At 39.4% G+C, this 24,769-nt stretch overlaps 1 protein-coding gene and 1 long non-coding RNA gene across 4 annotated transcripts in view; one reads left to right on the top strand and one right to left on the bottom strand.

The window, feature by feature from the left end:
• The window catches only part of LOC134298385 (uncharacterized), a 24,731-nt gene extending 8,283 nt beyond the window's left edge, over positions 1–16,448 (top strand). The window contains exon 2 of the long non-coding RNA XR_010005432.1: positions 15,578–16,448. This is a non-coding gene — a long non-coding RNA (uncharacterized LOC134298385). The remainder of the gene's footprint in view (positions 1–15,577) is intronic.
• On the bottom strand, positions 828–24,769 carry LOC100560252 (riboflavin-binding protein). Of its 3 annotated transcripts, none has more exons than XM_008109544.3 (7): positions 24,614–24,769; positions 21,934–22,110; positions 16,979–17,078; positions 15,136–15,264; positions 8,154–8,265; positions 5,827–6,092; positions 828–2,192 (listed from the first exon to the last, which is right to left on the bottom strand). In XM_008109544.3, the coding sequence occupies exons 2-6, from the start codon at positions 22,076–22,078 to the stop codon at positions 5,844–5,846; spliced, it is 735 nt and encodes a 244-aa protein (XP_008107751.1). In that variant the 5' UTR covers positions 22,079–22,110; positions 24,614–24,769; the 3' UTR covers positions 828–2,192; positions 5,827–5,843. The 3 variants fall into 3 exon arrangements, with proteins under 3 accessions (XP_008107751.1, XP_003220265.1, XP_062834429.1); XM_003220217.4 differs by having other exon boundaries at positions 828–1,200; XM_062978359.1 differs by lacking the exon at positions 24,614–24,769 and adding an exon at positions 22,252–22,369.

Below are 24,769 nucleotides of genomic sequence, written 5' to 3'. Positions count from 1 at the left end.
CAAGGGCCCTTAGAAATACACATAATGTGTTAATAACCTTCTTTTGTGAAAGAAACACCTTCCAATGGTCTCCCCCCAGAAGCACTGCAGGAAAGCATAAGTGATGAGTTCAAGGCGAATAGTTGCAATTTGCCTGTCTGATGAAATTAACTCCATTGATTGGTACTAAAACAACCCATTGAGATAGATGGGTTGGTAACTAGGTTGAACAAATATTTGTCATGATGTTTGCTAACTGAAATGTTTGGTTTAGATAAGTGTTGTATTTTAGCCCAAGACTGTTTGCAATTCAATGAGGCAATTTGTTTGTATGGGCAAATGATTTGAATATTGTCAGAACTCAGTGTTAGTATGTCTCATTTCCCCTTTTGGGAACAATCATCTTGTTTAAAAGATGAAGGGCTTAACAAGAGAATTAACCGAGGAGTGTGTGTCATGAATTCATCACAGCTGTGTGAGGGAGAAGAGAACCAAATGCTTAATGTGCCAAGGGCATTTCCATTCCATTTTCAGCTAGAAAATAATGTACGGACAGAAGAATTACTGTAGACTCAGAATGACAGGGATGTGGTCCTATATTACAGAGCTGTAGAGGAGTTTGAAAGTCTTGTGTTAGAGTGTATGCATGTGACTTCAAGTTACCTGTTGACTTAGGGCAGCCCCATTAATTTCTTAGGCAGTTTATAAATATGATTTTCTTTCTGTTTTTGCTGCATTGCTTTGAAAGCAGGACAAATGTGCAAAACACAGTGGTCAAGGATCTGGACCAGTTCCACTCATTGCTTCCCTTGGCACCATTCAGGACTTAAGACATGAGTCCTAGCTCATACAGGCACACAGAACGTATATTTTATTTCTAAGCGCTCAACCAACAGCTTAAAAGTATCAAGAATTTCCAGTTCTCTTTGTTTTGATTGTATCTGCATATTCCCAGGTTGACATCAGGTCCGTTCACTAGATCAGGTGTTACCTACAATCTCATGCAATATTTCAGAAACTGATTTTCACTGGTTTCCATTGAGCCTTTCTAAAAATTATTCAGAAATTATAGTCAAAGTGCTTTAGCAATATTATATGAGTAAAGGATTAGGAAAATTTTGTTTAAAGTGCTTAAATTAGTCTTTCCTCGTGCAGTCTCCTTGAATTTGTGTCTTGGAGACAATAGTTGTGTTTTCTTGACAGTTGCCATCTTTAGTGGATCTGAAACAGTGGAAACATACAAAGTAAAAGCTACCAAAAATGCTTTGTAATGAGAAAAACATCAAATAAATCTCCAAAAATAACATCGGTTTGTACAAGAGCAAACCTGGGACTTTCAGACAATTTTTTTACCCATCTGGAGTTAACCTAATATTGATAGCTTCAACAGACCTTAATAATATGATTCTGCCAGATTCCTTGAAAAGCCTTTATGTAACCTATTGCAGTAATTTAAAAACCACCAATTAATATGAATGGCTGTCCATCTTTTTGGCAGGTCATCCGATGTGTGTAAGCATCCTGTCTTCTCCATTTGGATTGTCTGAAAGGTCGTATTTCCAAAATCATATTTCCAGGTACACCAGAAGTTAACAAAAGACAAGGCATTGGATTAAAAGGCCCTTCTACAAAGCCCCTAAAAGGCAGATAAAACTGGAACAAAGGGGGGTAGGGTGGATAATGACATTAAAGGAAAATGGATGCTGATGTGGATTAACAGCTGAAAAACACGTGCACTAAACCCTATTTCAGCAAAAAATACCAAACATGGTTCTAATGTCTTAAAAGGAAAGCTGAGAGTGTCCTGGACTAGGGACAAAGAAAAAGAGAGCAAGAAGGTGTTATTGTCTAAAACACAAATACTGCCATTATAAAATAGTAAACACATCTACCACAAAGAAATACAAAAGTAGCTGCATGTGTCTCTGATGTTTCTACTACAACTATTCACATAGTTGAAGAGACAGCTGTCCTGTCTGGTAATGCAAATAGATGCAGTGGTCATATCAAATAAACATTTCCCATTCCTCCCATCCAAGACAGTCTGATGCACAAACAGCCTTTGAACAATTTGTTAATAGGACTCTGAAAACGAGCAAACAGTGTCATCAGGGAAGGTGTGCCAAGAAAGAAGTTGCCTGATGCTTGGTCCTAGCAACTTCACTGCAGTAGGATTTTTTGGCTGATGGAAGGATTGTGGAATTCCCAAAACTCTGTAAGGGATGAATAATGAACAAAGCAGTCAAATTTCATTTTCAGATTGCACAGTCCCCTTTTATAACAGCATTGTTTAATGATGCTATATTCCAAAGCTGTACCTTGTTCTGATAATGTAAATTAAAATGCCCACTTACCCAGAACTGCATCATTAGTTTTGCAACTGAGTTAGTTACAACAAAAGCACCTTCGACACTGCCATATAATCCAATTCAAAGCAGATTATTTGGATTTTATATGGCAGTGTAGAGGAGGCCTTAGCCAGCCAAAACTCAGTAGTCCACTGTTCCAAAATTATTTAGATTTGTCAAATCAACAAAACTTGAAATCTTAAATTATTGTCATTGAGTCGTTATGCATTATTTTTAATATAACTCCCAGGTCTCGGCGGTGGCCAGGGGAGCCTTCGCACAACTAAGACTTGTGCGTCAGCTGCGCCCGTTCCTTGGGAGGTCTGACTTGGCCACGGTGGTCCACGCTCTGGTTACAGCTAATAACTGGGGCAGCTTACAGGGAGCATACCACCCCCTTGTTAAGCCAGCTCCACTGGCTGCCGATATGCTACCGAGCCCAATTCAAAGTGCTGGTCTTGACCTATAAAGCCCTAAACGGTTCTGGCCCAATCTACTTGTCCGAACGTATCTCCTCCTATGAGCCAGGAAGATCCCTAAGGTCATCTGGAGAGGCCCTGCTCTCGGTCCCGCCTGCCTCACAGGCACGGCTGGTGGGGACGAGGGACAGGGCCTTCTCGGTGGTGGCTCCCCGGCTGTGGAACACCCTCCCCAGAGAAATACGGCACGCCCCAACCCTTCTGAGTTTTAGAAAAGCCCTGAAAACATGGCTATGTGCCCAGGCTTTCAAAGATTAAATGATAAAAGACGACCCTGGACTGATTTACGGCTACAGCACGAGGATTTTGGAGGAATGGATTTTAATCATATGTTTTATATTTTTCTATTGTTTAATTGTTTTATTGGATTTTCATTGCTGTTTTAATTATGTGCAGGCATTGAATTGTTGCCCATTTGTACGCCGCCCTGAGTCCCTTCGGGTGAGAAGGGCGGGATATAAATGTTGTAAATAAAATAAATAAATAATGGTTTGTCTATCTTTTTAGATGCAGTTGTGAAGACTCTTATAGCAGCTTTTGTGTCTATCTAAACAAAAAGGAACATAATTTTAAGTGTAATGCCCCTTCTCCATATAAAATCCAGATTATCTGTTTTGAACTGGATTATATGGCAATGTAGACTCATATAATCCAGTTCAAAGCAGACAATGTGTTTACTCCTATGTCAGTTAACAGGCTAGCTAGCTGGCTTCTGAAAGAAGCATAGTGTTATAGAGGACAAGATCATAAATCAGAAAAGCAAATCTTGGATGATAATAATAATAATAATAATAATAATAATAATAATAATAATAATAATAATAAACTTTATTTATACCCCGCCACCATCTCCCCATGGGGACTCAGGGCGGCTCACAATGTTACAAAAGTAACAGCGCAAATACATTAACAATATACACAGTTTAAAACACAAGAAAGTGATAAAACAGAAGTCAAAACAAAGGTTTATACAACAGTAATAATACCCTGTTTCCCCTAAAATAAGACATCCCCAGAAAGTAAGACCTAGTAGAGGTTTTGCTGAATTGCTAAAGATAAGACCTTCCCCGAAAGTAAGACCTAGCAAAGTTTTTGTTTGGAAGCATGCCCGCCGAACAGAACACCAGAGCATGCAGGATCAGTAAATGTACGTACCATAGAGTGTTGTACATGGAAATAATGGTAGTAACAAGAAATTCTTAATAGGATTCAGAGTTTGTCTGGTTATACTGATTTGTGATGACAACTACTGTACAGTATATAATAAATGTTCTTTTTTTGTTTGACAATAAATGTGAATTCTTCTTCATGGAAAAATAAGACATCCCCTGAAAATAAGACCTAGCACATCTTTGGGAGCAAAAATTAATATAAGATACTGTCTTATTTTCGGGGAAACACGGTATCAAACAACCACCAATGCAATTCAGTCAAGTTCAAAGGTGGGGGGGACTATAGCAGCAATATAAGATAAAATTATTAGATTAAAATACCCCGATGAAAGGAAACTAATAACATACCATATTTTTGCCATATAATGACTCAGCAAGCAGAATTAAATCCCCAGTTCATGGTTCAAATCTATTGGAGTGGTCCAAAGGTTCAGAAAGGAACAGTTGCCTCTGGTGAGAGCCAACCTTGGGCTATTCCCTAGTTTCCTTATGTTGAGAAGCTGGGATCAGACCAATGAGAGTGCAATCAGGCCTGTTTGCTAGGTCAATGCACTCAGCACAGATGTTGCCAAATAGAGCTAAGAGTGAGTGCTGAAACAGCCTTGTTCTCCAATTCTGGGACATATTAGGACTTTCAGGTACACTTTTTCCTTGACCACATGTGTATTCATTAACTGGCTTTACCATTTTATGATACACTGTACACTGTGATTAAGCTGGCTGCTATTTTATTTTTGTCTTTTCATGATATGCTCTCTCCCAGATGGACAAGGCCTCATAGTACAATATAATCACACTGAAGGCAGCATTCAAGCTTTACAACTACAGTAGAGTCTCATTTATCCAACATAAACGGGCCGGCAGAATGTTGGATAAGCGAATATGTTGGATAATAAGGAGGCATTAAGGAAAAGCCTATTAAACATCAAATTAGGTTATGATTTTACAAATGAAGCACCAAAACATCATGTTAGACAACAAATCTGGCAGAAAAAGTTGTTCAATATGCAGTAATGCTATGTATTAATTACTGTATTTATGAATTTAGCACCAAAATATCACAATATATTGAAAACATTGACTACAAAAATGCGTTGGATAATCCAGAATGTTGGATAAGCGAGACTCTACTGTAGCTATAGCAGCATTCAGTTTGGTTATACAAGACTTGACTACTACAAGATGATTTATCTGGAACTGTCTAGTAGCTTCAGTTTGACAGGAAAAAAGAAACACGCAGAATGTTCATGGGAACATAGCTGCATAAAAGAATTACACCCATTTAAAAACATTTGCAGAAGTTAATATATTTCTTTCCATTGTTTATTGACCATAGTCCTATATGGCTTGAGTCTAGAGTGCCTAAAAGACACATCCCATGGTGTTTGTTTCTTTATGGAATGGGTTGATATTGGATTGCCTGGGGCCATTTCTGTGACTATGCCAGCAAATACCAGATGCTGTAGGCTATATTTCAGAGGAAGAGAATGACAAAACATCTCTGAGTATTCTTTGCCTTTTAAAAATCTATTAAATCCATTAGATCACCAAAAGTGGAAAGGCAACATGAGGGAGCTCATTACAGCATAAGTTTCTTTACCTTCTTTTTCTTTCAGCTTCTGCCATTGACTGAGAACAATGTTGCTCAAGCAGGTCTTTCTTAGTCTAGGCATTTTTATTTGATTTCAAATTATTTGCAGTAATGCAGTTACTTAGTTATTTTATATGTTTCTGATTGCTTTTTCATGTTCTTGAGGTTGTCAGTTACACATTTGTGTACGTATTTCAAATGTTTCTATTTAAATGGGATCAGGTTTCATCTATCTTGTTTTTTTAAACAATGCTTACCTCTTCTACCACTGACATTATATTCCTGTGGCTTCTTCTCTTGTCATCTCCATCTGCTTTATTTTGTCTCTCTGGAGGTGGCACAGTTCTTCATCATCTTTGGTGGTGGTGCTGGTGGTGGTGCTACTATTGGAAGACCTCTCCTTAATGATTTTTATCACATTGTCATCCATTTCATTCATCTGCAGGCAGAGGCAGTTGGAATCGCTAACTTTGAGCGAAACGCCCCACATGGTCTCGCACATTTCAGTCCCATTGGCATACATCTATGTGTCAGAGAGGAAAAAGCTGGTCATGCATAGAACATCCAACCCTGAGATCCATTGTCATCAAACGATTATGAATGATCCAGGCTGAGATCTGGTTTGTCTGTATAAAGGTGGCAGGTACAAGACGTAGCACTGGAAACAGCTGGTTCAGGATAAATAATCAATAATAACAATATAATAAAACTTTTTTTATATACCACCCTATCTCCCGGATGGGACTCAGGGCGGTTTCCAATCATAAAAACAACACATACATTACATAGCAACATAATAACACATTATTAAGCAAAGTAAAATAATACAATTATATAGCAATAAATAACACTTACACAGTCTGATCAAGGGGACAGGAACCATAAACCCAATATATTCAAATGTATCATTTTAGGCTAGATCAATCTTGTGCAATATATTTAGGCCCAGAAATCGGCGGTATTCCAATGTAATTACAGTACTCAAAAACCTGCCGACACCACCAGGTCTTCAGTTCCTTACAGAAATTGGATAATGTAGGGGATTGCCTGATCTCTTTTGGCAGTGCATTTCAGAGCCAGGGGGCCACTGCCGAGAAGGCTCGTCTAATGCGTCTAATCAAGTCTAATGTGCCACTGAATCTAATGCGCATCTCCATTTTCAAAACCCTGAGACCAAAAGAAGTATTTGCTGGCTAATGCACAGCAGCAAAAAGTGCATTCTTTGTAATTTGGTTTAAAAACGACACATTACAGTGGGCTCCATGTTTATAGTTCCTTTTTTAAAAACAAGAGTGTTCGAACACCAAAGCTTTCAGCAATGGAAAATAAAACCTTGAGGTGCATCTATGATGTAGAATGAATCCAGCTCAACTGCCTTGACTCAATGCTATGAGCTTTTAGTTTAGGATCATGAGAAATGCCAAAAAATACTGACTCCTCATCAAACTATAAGTCCCAGGATTGCATAGCACTGAGTCATGGCAATTAAATTAGAGATGACATCCCTCAAACAGGATCTCCAGGTGCTCCTGAAGTAGCTTTCTCTTTCGCTTTGGCTCAGCACTGAGATTATCGTATTGTGCAAATATAAAGCACACCTTAATTTTGGGATGGTAATTTTGCCAAAAAGGTGAGCATTAGATTAGAATAAATGTGGTAAATCCCCGTAGTCTTTTCAGCCATTTGCACACATCAGACGGAAAATTGCTGATAGATTTACTATAAGGGTTAAAAGTTTGTGAGTTGTGGAAAAAAACAGAATAAAATCCTTTGTGTACTGTCCAATTCTATTCCTTTTTGGGTTGTAGCCACTTTAATTTTCAGTTGTGAGCCAACTCCAACTGATGGCCTCAAATTTCTTAGCATCCACAAGAATGTAACCTACACTATGAAAAAAAAAAACATTGCTCATTTAGACTGCACTTTTTGTTGTCCCTGGCATTGTGGCTAGTGCTAAATCATGGACTGAGGAGAATACTGGAATGATAGGGCCCTGAGTCAGAAATGTTGGGACCTACTATGTGGAATAAGCAAGAGGGCTCCTATTCAGTGCCAGTTGGATTGCCATATTATGACATAATGGAGGTTACCAAAGCTGGAAGCTGACTCATGGTGTGTTCCTGTTTGAAAGAAGGTCTCCCTTGGACATCAAAGAGTCCAAGAAGGCCCATGACATGGCAAAATGGCATCACCAGCAGCATTCATAATAAAAACAAAGTTCCCTCCTAAAATGGTACAAATATTTTTGGGGAGAAGGTGACATGGAGAGGCAGTATGCCCCCCCCCCCCCACAAAATATTTGTGGTTTCCCACCATGCTTTAGACTAACAACTGACCTCTAAAAAAAATTTAAATTAAAATTAATCCTATATGTGTGTACTGGCCCTATTTCCACTCCTGCTCCAGATAACATGTACCTATTAAAAATACTAGAATTTTGAAATGGTCCAAGTGGATACATTTCTTACTGAAATATGGTTTGTTAATTGAACATCTGTCACAGTAATCTGATTTATATTCGGTCTTCTGGTTGCTTCACGCAGGAGTTTTGTCTGTGGCTTATGGGCAGCTTGTGATACACTACCTTTCTGTAAGAGATGCACTCATTCTTACAGTGATTTTCTCCTCTTTCATCAATCTCCCAGTCTGTCAAAGCATTCTTGACACAGATGAAATCATTCTTACAAGCGTCATACCTACAAAGTGAGGAAAGAGACAAATTGTAAAAGGTTGCTTTGCTTTGTGAAGTCTCTCTTGATAGAACATAGAAGGCATGTAGGCTTGTTACTCGTTTTATTACATTCATTTCACTCTCTGTGTGTGCAAGAGTAAATAATTGGCATATTAGTAAACTGACAAAAGTTATTTCCCAACTGGCAATGATTTCAGTCAGTCAACAGTTATTCTGACCTTATTTTCGGCTAAATGAATACCTAAAGATTAACATATTTCTATCAACTAGGCTTTGAAGTAAGAGTCAAAGGAGTATAATGAGTACATGAAGCACAGGGCTGCTGAGATCATTGGGTACAGTACTGGAGATATGTTTCAAGAACCCTAATAGATAATTGAAACTGCAGATAATAGCAAACCCTATATTTTGACTATGTAGGGACCAGAAGTTTGCCATATCATAGTTCTGGAGGACCCAAGAAGGCCCGCAAATACTTCCAGAAGGGAATTTTCTGGAGCATGGGAAAATAAAACTGTATATTGAATCTTTAGATTAGGGGGTTGTGGAATGGAATAAGATAATCATAATCTTAATCACAGGGTTTTCAGAAGATGGCTAGATTGTCCTGGCTATTAATTATCAAATATGAATCAACCTAACTATAACAAAATACTTAATTTAATCTTCTGCTAACTTAATTTAAAAAAATGCTATTGCAACTTCACCAACTTTTTAATATTCTAGCCTAGGTTTTGTTGTTAGCACATCAGGAACAAAAGCCCACTTTGTTTCTCAGTATATGAATCATGCCTTATATTACTGAGATTTTCAGAAAAGTTAATTCGAACGATCAACATTTTGAAATTAATAGGACTCAAAAATGTTGACTGCAAATTTGATTTAGAAAGTCTACAGAGCCATTTAAAATGTGAGATACTGGAATTTTGAAACAGTTTAGCATGTTTCAATATACCTCACAACCTCTGAGGATGCCTGCCATAGATGTGGGTGAAACGTCAGGAGAGAATGGTTCTGGAACATGGCCATACAGCCCAGAAAACACACAACATCCATCCATCCATGAAAGCCTTGGACAACACAAGTTTAGAATGTTCTCTTATTTCAAAAATACTATAGTAACAGGTCTTCAGTTTATGATTTCTGCTTAGGGCGGAATATTTCTGCATGAATCCAAGATAGTGGTGGATTCCTTCCATGGAGATAGCCATTCTCTTTAGTTTGCTGGACAATTTAAAATCTGTCCTAACTACAGGATGTGTGAAAAGCTGTAGAGGACACAACATACTTTTTCTGGGATGGACTTTTGCCTGAAATCAGTCATATTATATCGGGTTGAGCATACCTGATACAAAATTTTGAAATCTCAAATATTTCAAAATCCAAAATTATTGATCTGGGTGACTGAGATAATGACATTGCTAATGGTTCTGATGGTTCAGTGTACACAAACTTTGTTTCAAAAGTCTTATACAAAAATATTGTACAAAATTACATTCAGGCTATGTGTATTAGGTGTCGATGTATTCTGTAGGTGAATAAACATGTGGCCAATCCAAAATCCAAGTATTGTATTTCAAAATCTGAGAAAAATTCAAAACATTTTTTGTCCCATGTGTTTCAGATAATGGCTAGCTAACAAGTTGCAAACTTTATATGGACATGTTAACTTTAAAGCCCTGGAGAGTAGGACCTGAAGCAATGGGTTCAAAATACAGGAAAGGATATTCCACCTGAACATTAGGAAGAACTTCCTGACCATGAGAGCTGTTCAACCGTGGAACTCTCTGCCTTGGAGTGTGGTGGAAGCTCCTTCCTTGGAAGCATCTAAACAGAGGTTGGGTGGCTATCTGTTGGGGGTGCTTTGACTGTCCTTTTCCTGCATGGCAGGGAGCTGGACTAGATGGCCCATGTGGTCCCTTCCAACTCTGATTCTACAACAGAAGAGGAAACAGCTTTCGCCTCTACTTATTCATTCCTTTATCTCATTGTCTAGCCTCTTCCTTTCTTGCAGCCTTGGATTCCTATTTAATGCAGCAAGTAGGGGACAGAGTGAATAAAAGGACTCTAAAGGAGCGAGGATACTTTTTTTTTAACAGAGTATGCCTCTAGGCTGCAGTTCAGTAACAAAAAGTATGACATCTCAGTCTTGGTTAATTGTGCCGTGCGTGACAAGGTTTGGTTTTTCAAAGTCACATAATACAGGCAGGAATTATATAACTGCTGTTCCAGTTAATGTTCTTGGTTTAAAATAAAGGAAACCACAGACCAAGACACTGAAGGCTGAAGGAAGGAAGACAGCAGCATGCCTCTGATCCTCTTTCCAGAGAGGATCAGGAGAAGCGTCCAATTGCCTACGCCTTCCGCAGCCTTCACAAAGGGACATTGTGAGAAATAAGACACTTGTTCTATTATTTGTAACTCAGGAAAAAGAGAAGTGCAGAGGAGGAATGTACTTTTACTTCTCCCAACGTAAAAGTGAAGGGAAGAATCTGCACACAACCTCCTTCCTCTTTTGCAACTCTTTCCTTTTTTCTAGATAAGTCTTTCCAGAATGGGTAGCCCAGAGATTATATTAATTATTGTATTGGGGGGGGGGGGGGGAGAGATGCAAAAATAAGAGAAAAATCATACAAAAAGGGAATGCAGCTGACCTGTTTGAACATATCTCCCTCTATGAACCATTTCTGAGTTTAAGATCGTTTGGGGGAGGCCCTGCTCTCAGACCCACCTCCTTCACAGGCGCGATTGGTAGGGATGAGAGACAGGGCCTCCTCAGTGGTGGCCCCTCGGCTATGGAACTCCCTCCCTAGTGAGATCAGATCTGCCTCCTCTCTCCTGACCTTCAGGAAAAAGCTCAAGACATGGCTTTGGGACCAAGCTTTTGATAAATAATTAGATCTGTGCAATATGTAACTATGAAACAATGTGTTGACAAATGGAAGAGCCCTGGATTATGTTTTGGTGTGATTTTAATTGATGTTTTAATTGATGTTTTTAATAATTCATGTTTTAATTATTGGTTTTAATTGTAATTGTTTATTTGATATATGTGTGTATGGCATCAAATGGTTGCCTGTTATAAGGCCGCCCTGAGTCCCCTTCAGAGTTGAGAAAGGGGAGATATAAATATGGTAAATAAATAAATAAATAAGAGTGAAAATGACATATACACACATAAAGAAAGAAAACAGAAGAGAACAAACATGGCAGAAAATAGACATGGATGAATGGAAGAACACACAGAGAGTGGAGAAAATGGTCTATTTAGCTACATATAGTGGTGGGAAGCATACTACTAAAGAATAAGGCAGAAAAAGCCCAACCAGTGCCAAGGATTCCATTGTCCCAACAGTTCTTGGTAGCAGATAGGATGGGCTTTCCTTCCTCACAGTGCTTTTTCTGGCTGCCATTTCTCCCCCACTCCCACCATGCATGCTAATCAAGAAATCATATAAATTATTTGAATTGGGGAGGGGGGGGGAGAGATAATAGCCCGAATGGATGAGTATAGAAGCAGGTATAATGATATCTGAAGATATTCTGTTGGGAATACTACTTTTATTACAATAAAAGGAAAAGTTTCACCTGCTGAAAAATCTCAGCCCAGCTATTAGAAATACTTGTGAGCTGGCTTTCACCAAATCTTGTAGCCTACTTCCAATTTCGTAAAATGTCTGCAATCATGCATATTAATCTTGTTAATTTCAATGGTACAAATTGAAAGAGTGTAAACATCTACAGTCCCAATTTTCATCGTTTTCCTATTCCATTCTACAGTTTTGGAGGGAGGGTGACATACAAAAAAGTTAATTATTATTCTTGATCATGAGAATTTGCAGCCTACCAAGGCAAAAAGCTCATTATAAACGAAATTACACTCTGAACTCTTCCTCCCTCTCTTTCCGTAATCTTCCATCCTATTCCCTGAATTAGGCACTTCCCATAGATGATAATCTGTTTCAGGATTTGTCCTCCATTTTAAAAAGTCACTTGAGAAAACTCATTTTTAAAGTGTGATGAAGTTTGCAAGTATATCCGGAGAAAACCACATCTTGCCAACTGTCAAAGAAATGGAATAATAATAAAGAAGTAATGCTCTGACTTTTTTTCTTTGGCAAAAATCTGTTTTCATTTAAAACAAATCCTTATGTCAGAGCTAAGAATTATTAAATGTGTCAAGTTCACAATTTCCTCTGCAGCTGTCCAAGGACTCTTTGGCAGATGGGTTGTAAAGAGAAGCTGCCCCTAGAGCTCTCCAAAGACCATAGGCATGCTGAAAGATGAGCTTTAGGAGCAGGCAATCCTGAGCCAACAGGAAGCTTGACATGAGTTTTTTAAATTCTTTAAAAGCCAAGTTTTTGCATTCTCAAAGCAATGACTGTGAAAATTATCCTTTGCAAAGATGCAGGAGATTTTAAAGCAAATGCTGAGGGAGAAGTAACATTTCCTTAGATGTCATATCACATATGAAATATATTCTAAAGGTAAAGGTTTGCCCTGACGTTAAGTCCAGTCATGTCTGACTCTGGGGGTTGGTGCTCATCTCCATTTCTAAGCTGAAGAGCCAGCGTTGTCCGTAGACACCTCCAAGGTCATGTGGCCGGCATGACTGCATGGAGCACCGTTACCTTCCCTCCGGAGCGGTACCTATTGATCTACTCACATTGGCATGTTTTCGAATTGCTAGGTTGGCAGAAGCTGGAGCTAACAGCGGGCGCTCAGTCCGCTCCTGGGATTTGAACCTGGGACCTTTCAGTCTGCAAGTTCAGCAGCTCAGTGCTTTAACACACTTCGCCACCGGTGCTCCTAAATACATTCTAGCATATGTAATAAACAGCCATTAAGCTTTAGGAATACAGGACATAGAGAGATGTTGTCCAAAACTCTAAATGAATACATTTCTTATGGGAATATGCTTAAAAGGCTGGAGTTGGGGCTGGAGGACCCCAGCCAAATCCCAAGGATTCTGTGTTAACCACAGAATTACTATATTTACATTGGATTGTTGACAGTTAGAGGAATCACCTTCTTAGTAATAAGACTGCCATCCCAAAGTCTAACAGCAGCAGATCCTGTCTGATTTTGGAAGTTAAGCAGGGTTGGCCCTGGATAGTAATTGGATGGGAGATCACCAATGAATATCAGGTTTTGTATACTTTTCATAGACAAACCCCCTTGCCTATGAAAACCCTTTGAAATGCATGAGTCACCACAAATCAGCAAGCAACATGAAGGCAAACACAAATAATATTTCCAGACTGAAAACTGAAGATGGTCCCTATATATTTAATGGTTGTGTAAAAGAGGGAATTTCACTAGGTGTTTTGCTCATTACCTGGGTGCATGACAACAAAATGCCCACTTCTACACAACCATGAAAGTTACTGAAACAGAGTTTTCAGTCTGGCAACTATGATTGCTATATTTCTGATATATTGCTCATAACAATAGGCATCAACTCGAAAATTACATTAGCATCACCTAGTATTCTAATGTCCACTGGAACTGATGGATTTTCTATACACTTATGCCTTTCCAGGAATCACAAATCAAAAGCCTTACTGGGTATGTATGGCCTTCTACATTAGGTCACACATTCTGGAAGTTAATACTGCATTATAATAAGTTAATACATTTAAGCCAACTTCTATTGGAATAAAGAGATGTTTTCATGTTGGAAAGCATTACATACCAATCCAGTATATATATACAGTAGAGTCTCAGTAGAGTCTCACTTATCCAACATAAACGGGCCGGCAGAACGTTGGATAAGCGAATATGTTGGATAATAAGGAGGGATCAAGGAAAAGTCTATTAAACATCAAATTAGGTTATGATTTTACAAACTGAGCACCAAAACATCATGTTATACAACAAATTTGACAGGAAAAGTAGTACAATATGCAGTAATGCTGTTTAGTAATTACTGTATTTACAAATTTAGCACCAAAATATCTCGATGTATTGACAACATTGACTACAAAAATGCGTTGGATAATCCAGAACGTTGGATAAGCGAATGTTGGATAAGTGAGACTCTACTGTACTTGGCAATAAGATCAATAGAAATAATGACAATTACACCTGGGTAAACATCATGCAGTGAATGTAATATGATATCCCCACCAATATACCACTTCATTATTTTAACATTTAAAACACATTCAGACCAAAAGCCTTCACCTTCTGGCATGGTCCCTTCCTCTCTCCTAAATCTTTGCAATTTATATGGGCCCCGGTGGCAAAGTGTGTTAAAGCACTGAGCTGCTGAACTTGCAGACCGAAAGGTCCCAGGTTCAAATCCCAGGAGCGGACTGAGCGCCCGCTGTTAGCTCCAGCTTCTGCCAACCTAGCAGTTCGAAACACATGCCAATTTGAGTAGATTACTAGGTACCGCTCCGGTGGGAGCAGTACTATGCAGTTATGCTGGCCATATGACCTTGGAGCTGTCTACGGACAACGCCGGCTCTTCGGCTTAAAAATGGAGATGAGCACCAACCCCCAGAGTCAGACATGACTGGACTTAATGTCAGGGGAAACCTTTACCTTTACCTTTACCTATATAGGCTGATGGAGACCTGACCCCTTTCACACCACCCAATTATAGCAGTATGGCTCCATTTCAACTTCCATGAGAACATTTGGACGAATTCTGGGACTTGCAGTTTGGAGTAGAGTGCTTTAAATTCTTTGCCAGAGAGCTCTAGTGCTTCAGCGAACTACAAACCCCACAAACCCATTGCAATTAAAGCAAAATCATAATGCTACAGTTGTGTAATATGGAAAGACCTAGCTCTTTTCTTCAATGTCATTATAAACATTATAAACATGTAGATTATAATGCCTGACAGGCACAAAGCATCCAACCTACCAGTTATCACAGAATGTTTTGCACACGGGGACAGAATCAATAGCAGCTTCATATTGGTGGTGTGCCCAGAAAGCAGCATGCGGTGAGCACCTGTAAAAGCACTCTATCTTCTTCAAATAATCCTCACACCTATTATTATGTGAGAAAAAAGCAACATTATTAGATGAAAAACGTGTTATCATTAGACTGTCTATCTCTGTATTATATGATCAATTTCCACTTTCTTAGGATGCAGCACTTCAGACAGCATATCAAATGAAAACCTTGTACTGATATATTTAAAAACTCATACATATTTATTTTTTGGTACACAAGAGTGCTATATCCCAGTACCTTTTATTTCATAAATGATGAGGCACTCTGAAACAGATATTTTTGTGATTTGAAACACACTTACAGTTCATAAGTGTCTTCTTGTTCTTATGCCTTTTATTACCAACAGAACCTGCAACAGGATTTTCCAGGGAATGAGATTCCAGATTAGAGCACCAGCCAGCCTTCCCGCAATCTATGCCCAGTCTTCAATGCACTATATAATTATTATCCCACCATCTTTCTGCTTAGACAGATATCATTTGGTGGAAGTACCTGAAGCAGGAACAAGGAATAAGACTATATCTGGTCATAATCGTGTTGGGTTTTGGGTTCGGGTTCTGCAGCCTGGAGTTCATGTTACCTGAGAATCTTTGACTTGGACTGACTTCTCGTGAGTGTGGCTTTCTCCCTCCCTGGATTGTGGACTGACTTGATGATGACTTTGTTTGACGGAAACGACGTATCCTTTGGCTTTCTTCGGCGACGACTCTTAGACTACGGCTGGCTTTGACAACTCCTTCTTTCAGTTAGCTCTTTGGGGCAGCGCTGTCTGTTGGAACTCTTGTGTATTGCGCTGCTTGTTTGCTGGTTACTTTGACTGCTTTTTAATCCAGTTTTTCCTCCTGTTTAACCCGGATTATTTTCTGTTTGCCTTTTGGAGCCCAGTTTGGGTAAATTCTTTGAGTTTTGGCCAGAGACACTGAAACTAAGTGTCTCTGAGCTTTTATTTGTTTTTTGCAATAAACCTTTTGTTGGACTAAATAGTGTGTGTGGCTCTTTAAGGCCTCTGTGTCTCAACAGGGTTGGTTTAACCTCCGGTTTGCTAGTAAAATTAAATTACTGTGTCACAAAATGATGCATGTCTAAAAAGTATGTCACCAACATGAAATGTTTGGAAAGCTCTGCTGTAACATGTAGCTTTGATTCAGTAGCTCTCCCGCCAAGTAACTCTGAAATTATGCTGTACTATTAAAATCAATAAAGGTCCTTTGCCAGTACTCTCTGATTCTTGTTAGTAATTGGCAGGCTGCAGTTTTTGAATTAAAGGTTTAGGTTACAGGAAAACTATATGCTCTGTAAAGGAAAATAGTAATCAGAACAAAAGGTTTTTAATTCTGCTGCGAGCCTCTACTTTTTAATAGTTATTATTTTCAAAATAGGCAGCTTTATTTTACTCTATGATAAACCTTTTCCTCTGTTGCATGCTATTTGTATTAAAGAGTTGATGAAAGATAAACATTAAGTATAAAGATTATTTTGGATGGCTGTAATGAGACAGGCTTCCTTGCTTCATCTCTGTCATGCTGCGTATGTGTTCAGTAATGTTCAGCGTTCAGAAACAGACTTGACTGAATGCATGTCTGAAGGCTGTATTTAGAATTATATGAGCCATGGGGGTGGGAGAGGAACAACTTTCCATAGAGAGATACTATTGGCTCTCTGCAAAACCTCAAGTTAGATATTAAAAATATGGAATCCTTTTTTTTTTTTTTTTGGGGGGGGGGGGGGAGGAATAAGAAGAACTTACAATTTACTGTGATTTCCACATCTGTTCCAGTAGGTGGTGTTTACTTTAATTACTGGAGAATGAGCTAATTCTTCTGTAATGTCTGCATGACAGCAAGAGGCTGCAGGGAATTAACAACAAGAAGCATATTATAAAGGCTTACTGTTTTACATGATTACAGCTATGAAGAACTTTTATAACCTTTTGTATAGGAGTGACATATATAGTGATCTTTATCCATGATGTTCAGATAGTTGTTGCCCTCGTATTACATTTATTTATTTATTTATTTATTTTGTGTCAAAAGCATTGCACAATAAATAAGTTTAAAAGAGATAAAATAAAGGAATCACAAGCGGGCAAGAGTGACCGCGTTGTCCTTAGCTTTAAACTGTCAGGTTAGCTTCACCTTGCTAAATACATAAGGCTGCACTCAGGGTATAGTCATTTGGAGTCTATTAGAAGATAGAAAATAAGTAGTTCTTAAAAGCAAAAGTAAAGTTCCAAAAGATTGATGCAAAAACAAAGCTATATAGAAAAATCCAAGAAAACATAAGGCATAAAACAAGGTTCCATGAATGCTTGACAAAGTTCCATAACTTGAATACACAAGGCTGCAAGGTAATCCAGGAAAGCAAGAGCTAAGCTTCTATACTCCAAAACGAGACGTTGCTTTTGACAAAGGTTTGTCTCTCAGCAAATCCTTTAATATTCCCTGCATAGCATGAATGCATTTCTTTGGCCTCTGACCTCTTTTTTGTTTGCTTTTTTGTTTGCTTCGGCGGACCCGGAATTCCAAATGGCCAGCCCAATCTAGAGATGTTGTTTGGTCAAGGCCAGACAGCTCGTTAACAGCAGCCTCTATCCGCCTGTTATCTAGCTGGCAGCTATCCTCCCTTTGCACCTGCCTAGCTTCAGTATCAACAACCCCATTCCCTGCTGTGGGAATGTCTCCTTGCTCATCGTCTCTCACAGCAGGGACACTCTGAACCTGAATCCCATCATTCCCATCAGAGTCATCTTGAACCTGAATCCCATCATCTTGAACATCAAGAACCTGAATCTCACAATCCCCATCAGAGTCACTCTGTGACTCCAGCTGACTCACAACATAAACAACTCCTCCTCCGTACATGAGGCAAGACATTGTGGGCAAGCATACATATGAGGAGTTGTTTGTTCTGCTCCACAGTCACACAAGATGGAGGAGTCCTCCAGGTAGTGCCATCTCGCCAGGTTGTCTTTTGATCTGCCCACTCCCCTTCTGAGTCTGTTTAGGGACTCCCAAGTTGCTCATTCTTGGTTTGCCCCTGGAGGCAGACCCTCATGGGGTGTCATCCAGTTGGTTTAGCTGGTTTAGCTGCCCAGAGGGATATTTTTGCTGTTGCTGGAGGAACATTAAGAGGAGTGGTGGTTCTCATGAAGCTCCTCCTTGACCTGAGTTTACTGGGAGGAGGCTGATAGTCATGCAGTGGGTGGCTTTCACAATTTTCAACCTTATTTCACTCACAGTTAGAAGCAACTTCCTGTCGCACATCGGGGGAGGGGGGGGGAATGCCAGCTAACTTGTAGAGTTTATCAACAGGTGTAGGTTTAAGGCATCCTGTGATTATTCTGCATGTTTCATTTTGTTCAGTGCTATTGTTAACGAGCAATTTAGAACAGCATTGGATAGTAAGATCCAAGCTGTGGGTTAAGCCTGGAGAGAAAAAGAAGCCAGTGATTTCCAGAATACAACTCACCAAGTTGAAGCAGAAGCCACCAAGGAATTTTATTTAATTTCAGCTGAAAGTGATGTCAGCCTGTGATAGTTTGCCAAAAATAGACTGAGATACATAACATAGCAAAGCATGCTGGACCTGTCTACTGATACATTGATTGAAATAACAAGTCCCTTGGATAGGAATCTGACACATAAATGCCAGCCCTATTGAAGAGCAGCAGCATCGGAAATCTTGATGGGATTAAAATGATTCAGAGTCCAAGGAAGGGAGATGGCTTTGTCTGGACAGCTGTGGCTTACCCTTGTCTCCCCGCATAGGGGGTAAGCCATTTAGGTGAATGATTAGAATGTCCAAAGGTTTCTTCATTCTCAAATGGTCTGGCCTTGCCCTCTGAGGTTTGAGAAGAAGTCCATTGTTGTGATGCCTCATGGGCCCTGTTCCTAGTACTATTGTGGCAGATGAAGATGAAAACATGGGGTTTTCGCCGGTTCAACAAGAGCTGGAGTCTCTTCACCTGCCGGATGTTGATGTTTGCCCTCAAGAATTCAGTAAACCAGGCCTTGGGCAGAACTCCCCTCCGTTTCCCAGGAAGGAATCTTATTCTAGAGACAGAGGAGTTAGAGAGGCCCAACGGAGGAGTTTACGGATCGCTGCCAAACAACAGACTGATTAGGCCTGCTTCCCTTGGGAAATTCTAAGGAGTCTTGCATCTGGACAGAGTTGGGTTTCGCTTCTTGTTCTCTAGGGAAAGAGATTTGTTGGCGGGAAAACGAGACCCAATATAGGTGTTTGGCGCGGGAGATTCTTTGCGGAGTCAATTGATCAGCTTGAGGAGAGAGATCGTGTGTGGACTTCGTAACCCCAGTTCCTTGCTTCCCAGATCAAGCTTTCAAGCCTTTGCCTTGCCTTGCTGTTTAACCACGGACCCTGCTCCATGCTTCACGCTTTGCCTTGTTTCTAGTCACGGACCTAGCCAAGAACCAAGTTTATTTCCAGCCTTGTTGTCAAGCTTCATTGGACTCTAAGACTCTGACATTTCCCCACACTATTGCTTGGCAAAAGTGTGTGTTTCGGTCAAGTGGATTAAAACTTTGAACTCTAATATCATTTATTGGACAATATATTTTTGGACTATATTTGACCTCATTTGAAAGGTCTGCTTCTGAACTATATTCTTCACTTGTTTTATTGCTTTTAAATATTTCCTTAATAAAGATATTAGATAGAGATTGGCCTCCGTGTACGGTTATTGGTGCCCAGCAGCCAGGGGTCTGACAATTGTTTTATTTTCCAGAGGGTGATCATGGTAATCCATACTGGTAGTATATAGCCTGAGGCATCCTGGTGGTGCTCAGGTCAGGATGGTGTGCTGGTCAAAACTTCACACCAGGGTGACAGTGCTTCTTTTATAAGGGGCAAGATATCATAAAGTATAATAATAAAAATAAAACTAATAAAAATAAAATAAAATTGATAGGAGACACATGTGGGATTCACAATGGGGGAGAAACACGAGATCCAGCATCTCCATTTGTTGGTAGACAGACGCAGGTAGTCCCATGAGGCATTCAAATGGCTTTGATCTCCTTTGTGTTTCTCATGGGGGAAAAAGAGAGGAATCCCAGAGGTTCTCCAGCAGCCCAGCAGGCAAAGGGGCTTTTTGGGGTTCCCCTAGAACTGGGAGACGGTGCAAAGGATACACGGGGTTCATGCAGGGAAAGGGGAAAGGGGTCCCTGATACCTAAAGAGTTAATAGAAAGGGGAAATTAATGGCAAAGGAAAGATTACAAAGCACAATATTTTCTTGGCTAACCTTTAGCCTAGATATGTAAATGTTTCTCAGCTCAAAAGGAAGTCCCCTTTGTGAATCTTTGACTGAGATGGGAAACAATTAGAAGAGTCGTTAATTCTTTGGCCCAGGTGTGGCTCAGATGGGAAAAGTCAAATAACTTTTGAGACATGGTTTCCAGTAATAAATTTGTTACCTTCTGCTATAAATATATGAAATATAGGACATAAACCTTGATTAAATGTACATACTATCTAACATGGGAAGGGTCCTTGTTGTTGTTGTTAGTGCCTTTGCAATTTGACCAAGACTTAACCCTTATTATCCAGCCTGATATCCTTGTCCTTAGCCAAACTATAAGTTACTATCTTTCATTGGTGGGGGAGGGGTCACCTTCGACTTCACTATGTTCACCTGCTTCGCATGGCAGACTTGTGCCAAATAGGGCAGGCATACTCAGCAGTTGAGTAAGACAAGGCCAGGGCTGATGTTCTTATTAATTTTGGGTCTACACCCCACACACTGCCAGTAAGTTTCTGAAGGATGTTATTACATGCAGCTACTTTGTGCTTGGTGTTCATGCAGTATTTCCTATATGTTAGTTTTTGATCTAAGATGACACCAAGATATTTAGGATGGAAACAGTGTTCAAGCTCTGACTTTCCCAAGTAACTTTCAGTTTCCTGTTGGTTTCACGGTTAAATAGGTGAAAAGCACACACTTGTGTCTTGGCAGGGTTAGGCTTCAGGTGATTATCTTTGTAGTAGCTGGAGAGATCTTTCAAGGTGTTAGTGAGTTGGTTTTCAACTGTTTCAAATTTTTTTGCTTGTGTTGTTAGGCCAAGGTCATCACCATATATAAAGCTCTTTGTGAGTGGTGGTTGTGGCTGATCGCTCCTATTACATAAGAGATCCATTCTGGAACCATTCATGTATTATTATTTTTGCATAATATCTGAAACCTTTCCCCCTGGGTGCCAAATCTGGTGAGAAGTCTCAGTGTGTATACCTCTCCACTGAGAAAGGAGTCTGTTTCATATAACTCAAACTGTGTAACATGAAGTCATGTAATACGTGGACCTACTGTACATTTTATGAATGAATTCCATTTACTGTTTACAAGCAACACAAATTTGTGCAAAACCCAAGGCATGTATAGCTTCAGGGTATCACACACTATTCAATAAGAAAAGCCTGAAATAATTTCTGGTTTGAGTGGAAAACAATTGCAGCGTGGACTGAAATACACATTGATCAAATCAAAGCAGATGGCACTTCTACAGCTTATTTAGAAATTGATAAAATGTTTTGCATTGGCTGTTATATAAACAAAATATTAAAACTCCAGCAAATACTTCAGTTCATCTCATTAATCAAGATGGCAGCACATGCAGTGAGATCGTATAAAGGCTAATTGTTTAAATAGTTTTGCAAATGTTTTTCCACAGATTTCACAACACTTACATTTGGTATACAGGGTACATTCTTTTAAGTTGTTCTCTTGGGTGGGTATGTCCTTATGACCACCTCCTCCCAGGCATTTTTGTTTTTTTTCGCTTATTGACACTGTTAAGCTCACAAAGAATAGGAGCATCCAAAACCTCAACATCTTCTTGTTCCCCTCGTTTTTTTAAAATGTTCCTGTAACAGAAAGATAATATTGTAGAATCAGACAACTTTCTTCAGGATCACGAACAACCATAGTGACAAATATCAGAAATAAATCGTATTAAAACATAGCAGTGCATAATATAAATGCAAGAAAATAAATGTTGTGTTTACCCTCTTGAAACTATAGATTAGTGCGATAAAGAATTAATAATGTTGTACAAGATGACTATGTCATTAACACTGGGAATATAAACCAAGTTAATCAGAGAAAAATGATCTTTAACTCATGTCTTTTGTGCCTTCCAAGCTGAAGCAGTGGGGTGGTGAGTGGGAACAGGAACATCCATGATAGCTTATATGCCTAACATCCTCTGATTATGTAAGCACACATTATGCAAGAGTCCCATTTTGCAAAGTGGATGAAAGCCTAAATTTGTGCTCTGCCTCTGGCATGATTTTGGATCTGATCAACTCAGACAGATCCTTCCTCCGGGGATATGATCAGATCAGGACAGACAGCAGGGTCCCAGTTCTGTGCTGAGGAAACGTTCTGTATTCAAAGTCGTTCTTTGTTTTAGGACAGAAAACCAGGAAGGCAGCAGAGAACAAAATGTGAGTGCTATGCATAGTTTTTAGGGAAGATAGGTAGTAATAAGAGTGGTAGCATCATTAGATGGGAATTACATTCCATTTAGATATGCCACAGAATTTGCTTTTTCCAGTGTTATTGAAAAATAACAGCAATGAATTTTCCAGCCATTTTCTTGTAATATTTATGGGATGCCATTTCAACGGTTCAACCAGTTTATGCTAAAGGTAGGAATAGGACTAGTCAGTTATTCTGATGAGCTAACTACATATCACAGCCACCCTCTATATCTATGGATTTTGCATCTATGGATTACAGAAAATAAACCTTGATTTCGCCATTTTATATAAGTAACACCCTTGTGTTATGCCAATGAATATAAAGGAACTTGAGCATCCATGGATTTTGGTATGAATGGGTAGGTCCATGTGTGCAACCTTTTACATTTAAAAAATGTACCAATAATAAACACAACGTGTTTCCCACATCATAAAAATTAACTGTTATTTGTGGATTTCTGGCTATGTGATTCCTTATTCTGGAGCTCACACATTGGGTGCTTTTTAAAAAAAGGATCTAACAAGCCACTACTCATATATGTATGGTGACTGCAATAGCACCAAGTTTCCAATTCTATTCTGACTTGAAGTGGAACAAAATACTATATCACTGAGGCAAGCTCCAACTAATAATATTTTAATAGGAAGCCAAAGCCATTTTTAGTGTATGGAAAGGTTTAAATCCCTCCACCAAATGCAATTTGCAATGGCAGGCAAATGATAATAAATTTGCCAACTTTGATATAATACGGAGCTGATACTATGTGTTATTGTTAAGTGTAGATCAGGGGTCCCCAAACTAAGGCCCAGGGGCCGGATGCGGCCCATCGAAGCCATTTATCCGGCCCCCACGGCACAAGGGCAGAAGGGGGTTGGGCTAAATGACCCAAGGGGTCTCTTCTTCTCTTATTATTATTATTATTATTATTGTTATTGTTATTGTTATTATTATTAACATTGAGGCTGGGTGGCCATCTGTCAGGGATGCTTTGCTTGTGCTTATGGTGCACAGAGGCAGAAGGGGGTTGGACTCAATGGCCCAAGAGATCTCTTCCAACCCTCTTTATTATTATTATTATTATTATTATTATTATTATTATTATTATTATTATTATTATTATTAACATTGATTCTGGGTGGCCATCTGTCAGGGGTGCTTTGCTTGTGCTTTCAGTGCACAAAGGCAAAGGGGGATTGGACTCAATGGCCCAAAGAGTCTCTTCCAACCCTCTTATTTATTATTGTTGTTGTTGTTGTTGTTATTATTATTTATTGCTCGGTGGCCAACTATAGTCCGGCCCTCCAATGGTCCGAAGGATCGTGAATTGGCCCCCTGTTTAAAAAGTTTGGGGACCCCTGGTGTAGATAGTCGACTACAACTCCTGGCAACCCCATGAACAAAACACCTCCAAGTCAATTGTCAACCACCCTGCTTAGGTCTTGCAAACACAGAGCTGTGACTTTCTTGATTGTAATGCATGTTTCCTCTTTTCCTACTGCTTTCCCTTCCCAAGCATTATAATCTTTTCTATTAAGTAATCCTGTCTCATGGTAAGTACAAAGTATGGCAGTCTGTTTAGCCATCTTGGCTTCTAGGGAAGTTCAGAATTGTCTGATAGAATATTGGGACATTACATTTTTTCCCCCTTTAACATCCCAATTGGAAGGAGAAAGTAGGATCAGGAACAATGCATGTGGCAGGATGGGAACACTTTCCTGTCAATTTCTCCCTTCGTCCTAAAAGGGAGGTTTCTATGTTCAGGATGAAAACCATTCCAAATAATGATTAGTAAAATCAGTACAAGTAAGGATGCATCTGTACCCCCCCCCCCCCACACACACACTAAATGTTCTGGTTGTAAACAAAATAAGACAAATTTCTTACCTCTTTGTTGAATTACTCTTTGTCTTTGAGACAGGCTGGAATGCAAAAGGCTGACCTTTCTTTCCTCTATCTCTCTATATACTGTCTATCATCACGAGGCCACTGTTTGTCAAGAAATGTTATCTGACATTCTGCAAAGCTAACATCCTTATCTTA

Source organism: Anolis carolinensis, chromosome 4 (assembly GCF_035594765.1).
Source record: "Anolis carolinensis isolate JA03-04 chromosome 4, rAnoCar3.1.pri, whole genome shotgun sequence".
NCBI classification, from domain to species: Eukaryota; Metazoa; Chordata; class Lepidosauria; order Squamata; family Dactyloidae; genus Anolis; species Anolis carolinensis.
Note: the sequence above shows the minus strand (reverse complement) of the source record. Positions and strands in the feature narration are given on the sequence as shown.